Here is a 16,870-nt window from a genome sequence, read left to right on the forward strand (position 1 = left end):
AAATCCAAGTAAATAAATAAAAAAATTAAATTAATAGAAAAGAAAATTAAGAGAAAAAAGAAAGACAAAGACTGTAAAAATAAAAAATAGATAAATGAAGAAATAGATAAATAAAACAATACAAAAAAAATAATATAGTTAAAAAATGTTTTTAATTAATTATAATAATAATAAGTAAGTAAGTAAGTAGTAATAATAATAAGTAAAAATAAGTAATAAAATATTACAAAAAAACAATAAAATAAATAAATATATGTATATTATAAAAACAAAAGTTATAAAAAACAAAAGAAAAAAAACAAATTTATAAAAAAAAATAAAAGATAATATAAGAAAAGAATAAAAAATAAATAAATAACAATAAAAATAAAAAAATAAGAAGAAAAAAAATATTTATAAAAAAATAAATAAAAAATAATATAAGAAAAGAATAAAAAGTAATAAAAAAAACAATAAAAATAAAATAAATTAAAATAAAAAATAAATCCAAGTAAATAAATTAAAAAATTAAATTAATAAAAAAGAAAATTAAAGTAGTAAAAAAGGAAGTAAAAATAAAAAATTGATAAATGAATAAAAAAAATACAAAAAAATTAATTAATATATAAAAAATTTATAAAAAAAATAAAAGAAAAAAAACAAATAAAAAAGAAATAAATAAAAAGAAATAAAAACCAATAATATAATAAAATATCACGAAAAATAACAATAAATAAAAAAATAAAAGTAAAAGACAAATAAAAAATTTAAATAAAAATTAAATTAATAGAAAAAAAATTAAATTGCTTAAAAAAGAAAGTAAAAAGAAAAAATTGATAAATCAAAAAATAGATAAATAAAAAAAATAAAAAAATTTAAAATTTAAATTAAAAGCAATAAAATGAATAAATATATAAAAACAAAAGTTATAAAAAAAGTATATTAATATATAGGGTTTTCCTGAGGTGTTATTTTGATATTCAAAGAAAAATTCTCTAATTCTTACCCTCGATACCCACGTGTCCCGGCACCCATGTTAGCATCAGGTCGTTAAGTTCAGCCTGGATTTACAGGACTCGACTACTCTTGATGTGGTTGGGGGGCTGTCTAAGGTCTTGAAATCAGCTTAGCTGTCGCTGCATACACATATAGATCTCCCTCGCCATTTGTTTTCAATAAAGTTCATCGCTTTTTGAACATCATACATCTCCGCCTGAAACACAGATGCATGCATTCCAAGAGAAAAGTGCAGTTTTGTCTCGCTGGATTCCACGTAGACCCCAGAGCCGGAGCCATGCTCGGTCCTGGAGCCGGGGTCATTTTCAGAGTTCGGCCACAATTGAGCCTCTGGCAGCACCACACTGTATCTCTTTTCAAGAACGACTTTTGATGGCATGGAGCCAAGGGCTTGTAAGTGCTTCTTATAAATTGTAATATCGAACTTTGCATGCGTATTGCTGCCATACTTTTGCAACCTCAATAGACGTCATTTAGTAATTTCCTGCACCTGTCTAGTATTACTAGCAGCAAATTGCGCAATTAAATAAACTATTGCCTATCTAAAATATTCCACTAAACCAATTTCAATGACGAAAAACTTCTCAAACCAGTCTGACTGCTGATCGTCAATGTTGCAGTTAATCTGCCATTGGTGAACAGATAAATTAATTTTTGTGGATTTATTGTTAATCACTGCACTTTAAGAATAAATTCGGTAATCTCAAGGTAATCTCTAACCTCCTAAGTCGAGCTAACCAATTTGAAAAAGTTTGAGGCTAACATTCGAGATGGTATTGGCGGATTCAGAATTCTGGATCGAATCATTCACTATTAGATCGACTACTTGCCGCAATGTAAGCGACACCGAGGCGCCCTACTGAATGTTATAAAGTGTTTTCCAATAAGAGGTGTTAGTTTGATATTCAAAGAAAAAAAATATATTTTTTTATGCATAAATGATCGGATGTTTATTTCATTATAAAGAGGAAGGTATGCCGTTAATAGTGGGAAATACCATCAGGCAAATGACCATCACGACCACGCTTACAGGACAATATCCTTTTCATGAAATTGTCCATAACCGAATTGCAATGTGGCTGCCCTATGTCCGCGATAGCCTCACGAATTCCAACTTTGAGGTCTTGAATCGACCCGGGGCTGTTAGCGTATACCTTCTGTTTCACGTGGCCCCAACGAAAAAAGTCACAGGGTGTTAAATCACAAAATCTCGGTGGCTAATAGCGGTCACTTCTTCGAGAGATAACACGGTCCGGAAACTTTTCCCGTAAAAGATCAATGGTTTCGTTGCTTATGTGGCACGCAGCCCTGTCTTGTTGAAAATAAACGTTGTCCAGATCAATACCATCCAATTCCGGCCATACAAAATCGTTAATCATCTCTCGATAGCGCAATACATTCACCAATAACACCTGTTATTGGAAAATCCTTTATAATAAAAAAATATTAAAAAAAATTAAATAAAAATTTATGAAAACAAATAAATAAAATATATTAAAATATCACAAATAATTGCTTTGAAAGATTTGTTTCATTTTTGATTCACTAGATTGCGTGTTTGAATAAATAAATAAAAAACTCTTTATAAGCCATTTAGGAGTTGCAGAGTTGTGCTAGGCAAATAGCGCAGGCTGCTCTGTTGAGAATTGCATACCTTTTAGGCGCAATCCATAAAACATAAAACTCACTTCGCATATTGAATGCCTTTCTAAACAATATTTTCTTACTTCTTCTCTTTTTCACTTTCACAGGTCTTTGGCACAACGGAGCTCTCTGAAAAACCGATCATGCTACCCGCCTTCGTCGATCCCGCTCACTGTTTAACCTATCACCTTACACGCACCGGGCGCGCCGTAGCCGATCGTATTGTGAATGTATTAGGCTACGATTGCCCCGATATTACGTACAGTCCAGTATTGTATCCGATTACATCGATTCTTTTGCATTTCATGTCGGGTGAGTACGAAAAATGTAAATATGTAAATAAATACTTACACCTATAAAGAGAGCAGTCACAAGTATGTACATATACATAGATACATATGTACCATTTGAGTGCTGAGATAATGAGAAAGCGCTCGTAGTGAACTTCTCCAATTTGCAATGCAATTTTCTGGTGCACGAGAATTATCTACCTGTAAAACGGTAGCCATAAAACAGTTTTTATAAAAAATAGTTTAGCTTTATAATATTTTATGGTTGTTGTCATACTCAGCGAAAATAGTATTTAATAAACAAATTTTTACACGGTTTGCAAGGAAATTAATTTGTTCCTTTTTCCACATTGTTATTTTTCCCTTTTATTATTTTATTGTAGCTGCTTGAATAATTCACGTTTTCGGAGCATTCGGAGCATACAGCTGCTGTTGCCTGTTTTTGTTTATTTTGTCGAAACGTTAAAATTAGCTTTACAAATATTTAACTGTTTAAAAATACTTTCCTCTGTGTAATTTGTATAAATTACAAGTACTTGGGGGCAGTAAAGTTTCTTTTGTTAATTTAGCGCTGTTTACAATTTTATATCTGTTATTTACTTTTAAGTTTGAGTGATTGTTTACTTAAATGGGGCACATACATTTTGTGTATGCTGTATATCTGTACGCTACAATCTTGTAAGATTTAAAATACTTACATGTATGTACATTTGTAGCTTGCATCATTCGATAGTTCCTCAAATTTTGCTTTCCTCTCTGAATCTAAATTAATTATCAATTGAATGCGAGAATTTTTCGTTAGCTGAAATTTGTTGTAATTATTTGCCTAACAAGTAGATTTGTGTGTATGTATATGGAGGGGTATGTTCCAAGAGGAGCGACACAAATTACCATAACTAAGTTAGTGAGAGAGGTCAGGTGAATAATAGCAGCCTTTTTAATGCCTGATATGAATCAGATTTCGTAAGTTTGTGCGCACAAAAAGCTTAAGTTACAAAAATTACAAAAGAAAATAAAAAAATTTTTTTTAAATAAAAAAAAAAATTAAAAAAAATAAAACAAAATTAATAAAAAAGTAAAAAAGAAAATTAACAATAAAAATTAAAAAATAAAAATAAGAAATTTAAAACATTTACACAAGAAAAAAAAAACCAAAATGGGCATGCAGCGATCGTTCTGCATAATAACCTGCAAAACTCGATCATGTGAAATTTCAAAAGATAAACTGAAATGTGACTTGAAACGCTTGTCAGTGAGTTTTTATACATAACTCTTAATTGAATGAGGAAAAGCGTAGTGTTTTGTTAGTTTGCGCTGAAAATCTTGAAAATCTAGTAATAAACCGATCGTTTTTCCTTGGTCGTTTTTAGTTCATCGATAATATAATATTATATTAATTTAAACTTAAAACTGAATCTTTTTTCCTAAACTTAAACTTAATTATTTTGCATTGAAAGCTCTAAAATTTCAAGTATTACTAAATGTGTGCATTTTACCGGTTGTTTTTTTTTTCTCTCTCTCTTGTTTTTCTCTTTATGTTGTTTACTTACTTAAGTGCACTCATTTTTAATAACTAAAATAAAAGATCTCAGTAAATAAATCTTTAACTTTCTTCTACTACTAAATGTTTTTGTTTAAACATTAAATGAGGTAAATTTATTTGTTTTTACCGAAAAAGTAGAAAATTTTAGCTGTTTCGAACTTTTTTTCAACCGAAACTGAAGGCTTTTGTTAAATTATTATTGTTTTTTTTTTCTTGATCATTCCTCTCAGGAGCATAGCGCGTTGTTGTTTTCGCACTGTCCCATGAGATGTCGGTATCTGCTAGTTCGCGCACCATCGACCTTCTCCAAATGTTTTTTAGTCGACCGCGACCTCTGCTCCCTTGCGGGTTCCAGTCCAGTGCCATTCTCGTGATGCTATCTGGTGGTTTTCTCAATGTGTGACCTATCCAACGCCACTTTCTTCGTTCGTTAATCTCCACAGTGCGTCGTTACTGATTTGCTAAATTATGTCCATGGCACACACCTTTGTTGCTTTTTTAAAGCATGAAATAATCTATTTTACCCTAAAAGCTAGAGCTTCTTCCATAGATATTTTTAAGATCAAATTTTGCTCTACCACTAGGAGTTTTTGGTGAAAAACTCAATGAAACACAAAATTTGTTTACCGAAAAAGTGGAAAATTGTAAGTGTTTCCTTAGGAACTGGTTTTTAGCGAAAGATTAAAGCTGTTTCCTAAGTATTCACTTTTTTACAAGAATTTATATCTTTTTTGTTCGCATAATTTTTGATTTTGTTGTTTAGAGTTTTCCTAGATTTTTTTCTTACAAAAAATTAAAGTTTCTTCCATAAAATAAATCAAAAAACATACAAAGATGATCGGAAGGAGTTGCCGGGCCGTTTGGCTATTTAAACACAGCTAAAAATTTCACCACATAAAAAAATTGATTCAAAATTGATTTGAATTAGTTTCAAATGGTTTTGGTCTGGTGAAGCCGGGTTTTACTGGAGGAACGAACCAGGATTGCAGTTTCTTGTCTTTAAACGTTCTTTATATAAATTTTTACTACAAAATAAAAAATTAATAATTTTTCTATACAATCTTTTATACATAAAAATGAATGTTTGTCTGAATGTTATCGATGAACTCAAAAACTACTGGACCGATTATTATAAAAATTGGTATAGGTATATATGTATTTTTCCACGGAGATGGATTGTAGAATATGCTCATTGATGCCACTCGCCTCGAGGTGGCGCTGCTGAGTAGCAACTTCTGCCCCGTTCAACCGATTGTCATAAACAAATGCTTTAGAATTAATTGAATATTTGTGCACTAGGTTTTCTTTAAACTTATTTTTCTTAAATTTGTTTGTTGTTGGCGTAGTAACGCTGTTTTCATGATATATATAGATGTTGGTTAAAAAAAAAACTAAAGCTTCTTTCGAATAATGAAAGCTTTTGTTTTTTATCACATATTATTTTGAAAATACTACAACAACAAGAAACCAAAAACAAAAAAAAACAATAAGTGGTTTCATAGCGTCATTTTTTAGTTCTAAATTATCAAAGCTACGGTCGTGAAGATGATTTCCAATCGAAGTCGATATATCGACAAATAAATAATTGCAATAATTTTATTTGTTATTTTATTGTTAAATTGGTCTTGAATTCACAAAATAAAAATTTGAAAACTAAATATATGGAGGCCATTAAATACACTAATAATTGGTTTCCAATAAAGGATGTAATTTATTTGGTGTTTGGTCTGCTCCTCCTGCCCCACTATTTGTGGTTTGCGTCTTGAAGGTTTTTCCATAAGTGGAGGTACCTACTCGTACAACTTGAAGCCTCCTCCGAACGGCAATTGGTTTTTTCATTAAAATCTTCTTTAATAGCAGAAATGCACTCAGAAGCTTGCCATTGTCTGCCGAGGGCTGAAGAAAAACAAAAATTGGCAAAAAATTTAATTAGTTTTTGTAGTGTAAATTTTTCAATAGAACAAATTTTTTTTTAAATGTTATGGAATACGTCTGTCGATGGCAATTAAATGATTTCTGAAAATTTAAGATCTACTTCATTCACTCCTTAAAATAAGCGGGTTTTTTGATTCTCATACAATTTTATTGAATCTATGTACGTATGTATGCATGTACTTATGTATGTATGATACATAATATACATATGTACGTGTGTATGTATGTAGGTTCATACACTCGTATACTTGAACTTATTAGTGCTCCCGCGGTTTCCTCTATCACCACCTATAGCAATACGAGCATTTTGTTAATAGAAAACTACAATAAAATTCAAGAAAGTTGGGCTCGCACTTTTTCGAGTTTCATTTGGAGAAAACTGGTTTTCAAACCACTTTCCACTGCACTGTAACTATGCTTGGCTATTTTGTGTTTTTGTTTTTTCCGCTCTCGCACAATCATTTTTATTCTATTTTAATATTTATTTTTCACTTAACAGCTTAACATCGTTCAGATTTTATTTGTACTGTTTGTCAATGAAAAAAAAAAAACAAAAACTAAACTCTCAGTAGAATTATTTGCTAATCATTAAAAGTTGCAAAGTTACACTTCGCTAATTATTTTATGGGCCTAAGTAGTGGAGAGTGCACCGATAAGGAGCACATAAGGATGTATATATGTATAGTATGTATGAGCCATTGCTTCGCCAGGTCCATGGTCTGTTTGCTTGCTGCTGCGCTTCATTGACACGATTCCGATTATAATTTTCTATTATTAAACTATTTTTTTATTAACTAGTAATAAATGCACACAATTATATTGTTTACTAGACACACACTACACGCACATCGAGTCAAACATATCTGCATTGGTCCAATTGAAATAAGATTACCGAACAATAGTCTTCGCGCTCGCTTGAGGTAACGGTCCATTACATATTATAATGAGCGCGCCAACAACTGCAACCGATTGACCTCCTCTATCAGGGTCTCTCCTTGTTGTTTAGAAATACCATACACGTATGTGGGTATGAGGGGAATAGTAGTATTTTTAAACGCCACCTACGGCGCCTGTTCATTGTTCACTGTGCTCTTAAATCGTCGATTGTCATTTCTTATCATAAAAGCATTCATGTGACTTTGCACAGATGTATGTGTGTGTGTGTGTGCGCTCATACGTACATATTTCATGGTTCATTAGTTGGTAGACGCATACATCATACATATTTGCAAGTGAGCGCATGTATGTATGTATGCCTGTGTTTGCTAGCCAATTAAAGAGGCATTTCAATCAGCAGAGAGATATCAGCAAAACAACAAGATAATACAACAACAACAACAACAAAAAGCTCGACTTCCTATAAGTGTTTGTATTTCGCCACATATTTTTTGTATTTACGCTACATAAACAAGGAACAGATGTCTTCAGAAAAAATATTCTCGAAAGCTTTGTACATTTATACGCTAGTACTTATGCATGTATGTGTGTGTGTGTGATGAGTTTGAGAAATACCGGAAATTTTGTGTATAGATCAACGCTGCCTGTGATTACCTTACAACATTTTAAATTGCAAACTGTCTACTTGTGATTAATTTTTGTGAATTTTCTCAAAAGCTAATGAATTCACAATGGTGCTGCAATTAAGTTGGAGGCATTCAATTGTACGACCCTACTGTGCTTTCACAGATCTAATGCTGCACGAGGGCTTGCAACGAAAGTCTTCCCCCGTATGGGCTCAAGTTTTTTTTCCCCCCATACAAATATTTACAAATAAAAAGAAATTTATTTTTCTATCCGCATACGTTACCTCGGTGCGAGAGCAAATTATAATTTTTTTTTTTTTTGCAAAAGTAGCCATCACCTGTATAACTGACTGCCTGCTCTTCAACACATACCTGAATACAGTCATACATACATAAATACCTACATACATACCTACATACCTACATACACACATACACCTATAGTAACATGTCTAATAGCAGCCCCCTTGCTAATAGTGAAAATTGACTTTGACTAGCCAGGAAAATTGAATTAAATTACATACGTTAATTGACTCAATGAAGTAGCAACGAGGCTCGCATACCTACCCCTGTTCAAAGTGTGTACATGCATGTATGTGTGTAGGCAGTGCGCTCCTATTGACATTTTTGATTTTCTCAAATATAATCAAACTGTCATGTCAAAGCAATTAACGCTTACAGTGTAATGTAGCCGGCTCTCAAAAGTTATAGCCCATATCTATGTGTGTGTGTGTGTGTGAGTGCATAAATACAGAGAGATATCCACATAAAGCACTTTACTTAGCACTTGAGATGAGGAGCTGAGAAAATCATAAACTGAGTTATTGATTTAAAAATTAATTTCTATTCCGAGCTGCATTTAATGTAATTCGATTTGATTGCTTGTTAAATGCTTTGTCAAATACGCACAAGACTACCAATTTTGAGCTGGATTGCTTAACACTTTTTGCAAAGTGATCTGCTTCGAATTTTTTCATTACTTTACTTTTCTTGCATTATTCGTTATAAAGTCTTTAGAAAGTCTTTTGAAAATTTGAATCGCTGAAATGTTTGCTATTCTGCTCGTTGTAGGCAGTCGCGCAGTGCCGAAAGTAAATACAGGGTTGCCCATATTCGACGGACCCATGTGTTTTTTGGGCCCATTCCAATCGACGAGGCTTGTCCGCAGGCAACAATCTTTGCGTCAATTGAATCTTATACGGGAATAAATGCAAATCAATGCGGATAATTCGTTGTAAAGTGGTCCGAGCAATGCCCAACTGCTGAGAACGGCGATTTTGGGATGTCCTTGGCGACGTGTCAACACTGGCCCGTACAAGAGCAATATTCTCATCCGATCGTCTTGGTCGGTTTTGATTTGGCCTCTTTGGATTAGAAAGAGCATCACCAGTCGAAAATGGTGTTCTTAGAAGGCGCACTTTTCACATTATTTAATTTTTGATACGCACGTTGAGTTTTCACAATTAACTTCTTTTGTTGAATGTAAATTTCAACAATTTGGGAGCGCTCGCGTGGCGTGTACTGTTCCATGGTAAAAATCTGCTTGGAATGACGCTTCCAACGCGGTATGTCACTAAGCGTTCTGACGTCTCTGTCAAAAGATACAGGGTTGCCAGATGGGACCGTCGAATATTGGCAACCCTGTACTCGTGCGGGTATCAGAACATTAATTATTGGCAGGAAGAAAAAATTCTCAAAAATCAGTGTGAGTTGCTGATTCTTGAAACTTGCGCTTTATTGTACCAAAATTCAATGATCTACTACTCAAACTGCATACCCGAAAATTTTCTAAAAAAAATTTAGTAAAATGTTTATAATTTTGGCCGAATTTTCGCACATTTTATACAAATTTGTGAACTTTGCTTTAAATAGTTTTTGTTGTCAAAACTTGTCAATATATGGTGTATATTTTCTTTTAACGTTGACTGTATATATGTACAATAAAAATATGTAAATGCTCATCCTTTAGCAGTTGATATTCACACGACCTGGACACCACCCACGCAGCTTTTCTCATGCTTATATGTATGTATGTGTGTACATATGTAGCTCACGAATTTAATTTGCCTATTGTGAAAATGTTTAACCAACGGATGCCATAAACTTTACTCGTATATTTGATGTGCGTCAATCAAAAATTCACGAAAATGCCTACTTTCAGTTCTCACCGCAGCAACCATTGCGCCAACGTTCCACCTGCGCATAAGCGGAATGTATACCCTGCCGGGATATCCGGTGGTACTGAACTGGTGCGCTTTTAGTGAATATAAATCCATGATTAGATTATGTTGCTTCTCTTTCCGTCTGAGCATTTGGGGAATTTTTCGTTCAGCTCTTTTTTCGATTGTTTTAATTATTGTCTATAAATTTTTTCTATAAATTCTATAAATTTCGAATCTAATAATGCTCGTTATCTTGATTTCCATCGAATTCTTAATTCATAAAAGTGTTGATCCTGAGTTGTTAGAATAAAAAAAAAAAATTTTTCCATTTTACTCAGAATTGAAAGAATCAACACGAAGGAGCATACGGAACTAGGCCATTTTGTTTCCAAACCGATTTGGCACACACAACAGGCCCGAGGATTTATAAGAAAGAAAACAAGTTTTTAATTTAGGTTACGTTGAAATCGTGAAATCTCATAAAGATTTATAGTTTTCGAAAATTGGTCCTAAGTAAAAAAACGGTAATTAAAAAAGATTTTCTTTGGAAACTCTTGGTGACAAAATGTATTTTCCTACTAATTAAAAAACATAAAAACAAAAAAATCATTTAGTAAAAAATTGAATTTCCGAAATAAACTCGGAAAAACTGATTTACTTGTATTAAAATATGCGTATTTTTTAGTAGTGTAAAGTTGTACATATATGGCGGCCACCGTAGCCGAATGGGTTGGTGCGTGACTACCATTTGGAATTCAGAGAAATGAAAAAAAAATAAGAAAAAGTGTTTTGAAGTGAAACTTCTGAGGCGTCGATGGACGAGCGAGAATGGAGAGTAACATTTCAAGGCCATGCAACGTTTTAGGCATTTTCGTTCCGTGAGAGAGAAAAAAGATGTAACGTAGAGGAAAAGGAGAGAGAGAGCTATACCTTATATATATCTTAAACACACTTTAGGCTATTTTTCCTGAGTTTTTCCTTGTGGTTGCTAATTTCTAGTGAGAAATAACACTGCCTACTTTTTGGCGCTTATTGTTTGGTGCAAACTTGTAGGAAGTATATTTTTGGTGCCTACTTTTTGGCGTTATATTTCCTTGGTGCCTACTGTTTGGGGTGTTTTTGGTCCCAATTTTTTTGGCGGTGTGTTTTTGGTGCCTACTTTTGGGCGCTTATTTCCTGGCTAGTGCTTGTGGGTACTATAAAGTGCTATCCATTCCGGCGTCGGATTTATTAGTACTGCCTTGCGGTAATTTGTGCCGTTGCTGCGATCTGGAATCGCTGCGTCTGTGCGTTGTATAATTGCACCTATATATACTAGGATACTAAAGGATACTAATAAGCCATTTTCATTTGCTAATTTAACTTGTCTTACCCCTCCGTTGGACACCTTTTTTAAAACCTTCGGTTGGCCTTTGACCTGACCTTTTTTCGTCCCGTTCGAGGATGCGTTTTAAAAAGTTGCATCTATAAATCGATAGAAAATTAAACTTTAGGAAGCTCTGTGGAAGTTCAAGTCGTTAGCTATAATAGAAATGTGTTAAATTCACGTCCAAAACCGAAAAAGTCTGGCCAGACCCGATTGCCCAACGGTAACCCTCCGAAGGTCTACAATAAAGTCGCTACTCGCTCTCTATAAAGTCTTCTAACGTGGTGCGTTCTAAACGTCTTCGTGAATAATTCAGCCGAAGTAAGCTGGATGCTGAACTGCTGACATGATTTTTTCGACGCTGTTTGTGAGCTATCGCAAATTGCTTCGTTACTTCGGTCACAGTTGGTGCGTCAAGTGCACGATGAAGGTCGCTATTCCTTATGTGGTATGATGCGTTTACTATGCGCCATAGGATTTTGCTTTGCAGACGTTGGATAGGGGTGATGTATTTTTGGCTAGCGCATCCTCAGAATTGTATACCGTAAGTTCAAAGCGGTCTTAGTTTTTGTTTGCCTAATGTTTGCCTTTGATGCTTTAATACTTTGAAGAAAAATGTCGCTACCATGCAACTCAGAAATTTGTTTCACTGGTCCATTTGTTTCACAGGCACATGAATTAGGAATACTAATTTGAATAGGCTACAAACAACAATAATGAAAACAATTTCAAAATTTAAATGCTAAGATGCACAGCTTACACCCATCCATATTTGTGGTTTTATGAACTCATATGCATTTTTTTTTACTTGTAGAAAATTTATTGCGCCATCCAATTTGAAAAACAATTTATAGACTCACTTAGTGTCCACTTGCGATGTGATCATCGCATTAAAACTGCAACTCAATAGAGTTGTAAGCTGTTTGTTTATGAGTCAAATAAATAGGCTTCGCTTTATTTTGCTTTGCTGTGAAGCGATTTGTAGGCAGGTAGTCGCAACGCTGGCGGACCGTACGACGTTTTGCAATTAATATGCAATAAATGTAAATATGGAAAATGTGTGACGAGTGGGTGTGTCACTTGTTTGGAATTAATTCGCAATTGAATAAGTAATTCATGCCTACATGCATGCCAATGTGCTTCTATAGCACTTTATCGAATTTTTTTCTCAATACCCATTGACTTTTGAAACAGGTTTTGCTCATTGCTTGTTTGTTATTGTAGTAAAGGAAAATTTTTCAATTTAATAGCATAAATTTGCATAATCAACATAGTAATAAGGAATTATTGTAATGCGTATTATATTTCTAGTGGCAGTGGGTGTTTTTAAAAGCTATGCTTTCAAGTAAAGCACAAAAAACAATAAATTTCCATTATTTTGAGCTTAAAATTTCTGCTTTGTTATTCTTTTGCAAACAATAATTATTAAAAAATAATAACAATCACAAAATTTAAAGTAGGTATACGATTTTACCATTTTTTAAATTTCGTCTGCCTGTAAGCGTTTATCTCCGAAACGGATGAACTGAATTTGATGTAGCTTTCAGAGTTAGGTACCGCAGCTTCTGAGGCGGTTATAGGCTACTTGTTATCCTACAAGCATTGGTCTACAAGTGGCGCCAGCGTCGAAATATTTCTAAATATCCTGTTTGTGTGCAAATTCCGCTCGTATCCAAAAATCACACATTACTTAGGTGAAAATAAATATTTTTTGACCAGCTGGGAGGCTAGGCCTGCTGTAGGCGCATTGTGATACCATTGAACCAACCTGTGGCCTTAATGTATCTAACAATCCTTGTTAGTTTTAAATTGGCTACTTCTACCAAGTTATTCATTAGAATTTTTTTGTAGAATATTCAACCTTCTACCCAGAGCCATGCACCCGCATAGAAAGTTCTGTAGTCTCTTCTTCAGTGTCGCTAAAGCTTCTGCAGTAGTTGTCTGTAGGGAGCTTCCAGTCTGCCTGCCTATAAGATGGCGTGCTTGTCTATTAGTAGCTTATAAGGTGCTAGAGGCATAGATATGATATTTTTTAATAAAAATATAAAATTGGATTTATATGGATTTTGTTAGACAATGAGCTATGGTAGGTAGGTAGGTAGGTGAAATGGTTGAAGTGCCAGTCTAGCATTCGTCAGGTAGCAATGAAGCGCCGTTTTGATATCCTTATGAGACCTTCAACAGGAAGATATCTACAGTCAGCTGTTGATACAATGAAGGAGATTGATTGGATTCAGTTTGTTGCACTACCCCAGGCTGTCGAAGAAAGGAGCGCTAAGGAGTAGTGACCTTACTCGTCTAGCTGCCAAACCCGAACATTTACAGAGAAAGTGCTCAATAGTCTCCTTTTCTGAAAGGTCCCCACAGCTTCTACAATGGGGGTTAAATGGTAACCCCAGCTTTTCCGCGTGTGTGCCGATCGTCCAATGACCGGTACGAGTAAACACAGCTACGAGTTTTGATATTGAATGGCCAGGAGTCCAAAGAACTTTCTGAGCCCTTCGTATATTGTACTGGAGCCAAAGGGTTTTCGAAAAAGCATATGAAGAAGTAGAGCTCTATCTTTTCTGCGCTTTCCTGAGAAATAATTTGTGCAGTTCCCCTTTAACAATTGTCAGGGGGATCCGATGCCCGGGTAGGAGGTCTCTAAGGCCAATTCGAGCTCATCCTGTCCTAGAACTCAGATTAGAGAAATGCTGCACACCCAAGAGATTTGATCTCCTCCTTACAGGAGTTTACTAGTCTGGTTCCGTACCATAGCGTCGTTAAAGCCTTGATCGCGGCTTGACTATCGGAGAAAATGTTAATATCTCCCTCGCTCTCACGTCGAAATGTGTCTTCTTGGGACAGTCACTTTAATCTTACCTAACCTAACCTAACCTAACTTGGCTGGTGGCTTGAGTGATCTTCTACATATAAAAATTTCTTCTTCAAATGGAATTTTTGTAAAGAGGCTTTTCATATCAAATTTGAAATCTGTTATTTTAGTCTTTCAGTAAACACTTTATATTGAATTAGATTAATAAGCAAATAACAGTTATTAAGTGGCAACAATAGTTGTGCAAATATGGCGTATCTTCGTGCAAATAAATGATTTCGTGCCTACAAATATAAGAACTCAATTACTGATTACAAAGTGGGCAATTATTATAGGCACAATTGTAAATACAAATCAAATGATGGCTGCTTATTAGACGTACAGTTGTGGCAAAAGCAAATGTGGAAAAAACTACAATCACGAGTAAACAAAGTTCGCCTGATAACTCAGATGTCGGGGTATGCCTGAGCAGCTAACAAAAAGAAAAGGTAAAGCAGGTTATTTAGCGGTGCTCACCCTTTGTGACATGCCTGCTTTTTGCTAGCGTATTTTTGTGTGTATGTGATTTTGAAAAATTGCTTTTGCTTTTCAAGCGGAATTGTAATGCATAACAGGCCAGACCATAGAATTCCCAGATTTTATGGCGCCTTGCAATGAAGTAGCTTCACCTATGGACAAAATCATAGAATGAGGAGATGTTGACTACAGTTTTGACTACTTTTCTCTTGTTTTTTGTTTTTTTTTTTTTTAATTTTCATAAATTTTTTATAATTTTATTGAGCTCATTCTGCAACAAATATCATTTACATCAAAGTTTGAAACTTTATAAAAAATCGACAATTTTTTATCAAGCCTTTTAAGCAGAATTAAAAAATAAAAAATATGGTTACGCCCATTAAATTTTAATAAAATAAAGCAAGTATGATAGATTACCGTGTTTGGCCAATCTACTATGATGAAAAACGAAAAAAGAGCAACCTCCACATTACTGGGTACTCGGCAGCATAATTCTGCCCGCTCATTTCACACACACATTCGCACACTTGTCCAATCAGTCGTTGTTCAGAGAGCAATGAAACAACATGAGCGAAGCCTCTGTTGATTTTTTCGTATATCATCAACACAAACTTAGTTTTTTTCGCAAAGGAACCGCTGCCATGACCCCGGTGACGTTAGCCGATCAGCTGTTTCTTTTACATTCGCTGAGAGCCGGTTACGGTCTGATCTTGGCCACACTTCTGAATTATTTTCACCATGAAACAAAGTACAAGTTTAAAATGGCTCAAAATTCTCGTTTCTTTTTGATAATTTTTCACGCTTTTTCTCCGTATAAAAACAAAAACTGTCGTGTGTGTTCGTTATATGGAGGGAATGCGCAACACCTTCTGGCGGGTGAAACTCTTAAAAGTTCACGAGAATTTTGGGGTATTTCCAACTTTAATTTTACTATACTAAAGTTCACTGCGTGAAACTGCGTACTCAAATTTTTTCGAAATATTCTGATTAAAATTATTTTATTTTTAGATTACATTTTTAGGAATTTTTTTTTAAGTTTTATAAATCTATCATCAAGCTTGAAACTTAGATTATTATGGTCTTTGTTATAGAATGAAGTATATTTTCATAAAAAATAAATAAGTAAATAGTCCAAATTTGTCAAAGTGTGTGCCTCTATAATAATTTCGGGGGGTGTATGATTTCTGGTTCTTGGGGCGCCTCGGAATGAAGTGGCGAATGGTGTTAAAAGTACGGCACTAATAAAGTCTCAGTGCCTACACCACTGGTGAAAAATAAAGTTATTCTGTCCAAGAAACTAACTTTGGTTTTTCGTACTTCAAACTGTGTGATAAGTGTGAGAAATTCTTCTTCTTCATCATCATTATTGTAGAACTAAGTCCTGTTTTTTCAACGAAAAAAATTAAGAAATGTTTTTTTGTTTATTTTTTTAATTTTTTTTTTTTAATTTTTTTTTATATTTTTTTTTTATATTTTTTTTTTATATTTTTTTTTTTATTTATTTTTTTTTAATATAATTATTGCAGGATCCAGACGTGTAATGCTCATGCCAACGTTTTGTTGGTCTTCCTGCAGGGCGTATTGTTTTGGCCTTTCACCACAATGTTTGGCAACCAATCGTCTCCCATTCTCTTTACTTGTTGGTTGAATTTTGCTCTTTATTCTCCTCATTTTCTCCTCTTGCAGTTCTTTTTTATTACGTCAGTGATTTCGAACATCTCTCGTATCTCCTCGTTAAGTTTAAGATCTCGCCTTGTGAACGCAGCTATGGTGTAGTTGTATCCGTCCGAGTTTCAGTTTCATGTTTTCTAATTGGCCGTGCGCATGACTTATATGTGCGAACTTTGATGTTGATGGTCATTGATTTGTTTTCGATATAATGGCGCGTAAATAACCGGACACCCGTGCGTAATGGCACCAAGAGAAAAAAAGCTTTCTGATGATTTAAAAAAACTGATTATAAAATATCACAAGGAACATAAATTATTGCGAGAAATCGAACGTTTGATAGATAGGAGTTTTGCTACAGTTCAAAAGATTGTGAATAAATATTATATAAAAGTGCGGGAAGCACCAC

General features: G+C 34.0%; 1 protein-coding gene across 3 annotated transcripts in view; it reads left to right on the forward strand.

Annotated features, from left to right (window-relative positions):
* Window positions 1-16,870, forward strand: part of LOC129247983 (GTPase-activating protein skywalker) — a 105,166-nt gene that overhangs the window by 26,981 nt on the left and 61,315 nt on the right. For all 3 annotated transcript variants that reach the window (XM_054887371.1, XM_054887370.1, XM_054887372.1), the window contains exon 3: window positions 2,748-2,952. In XM_054887371.1, the coding sequence (XP_054743346.1) occupies window positions 2,748-2,952 (205 nt within the window). The remainder of the gene's footprint in view (window positions 1-2,747; window positions 2,953-16,870) is intronic.

Source organism: Anastrepha obliqua, chromosome 5 (genome assembly GCF_027943255.1).
Source record: "Anastrepha obliqua isolate idAnaObli1 chromosome 5, idAnaObli1_1.0, whole genome shotgun sequence".
Taxonomy (NCBI): domain Eukaryota; kingdom Metazoa; phylum Arthropoda; class Insecta; order Diptera; family Tephritidae; genus Anastrepha; species Anastrepha obliqua.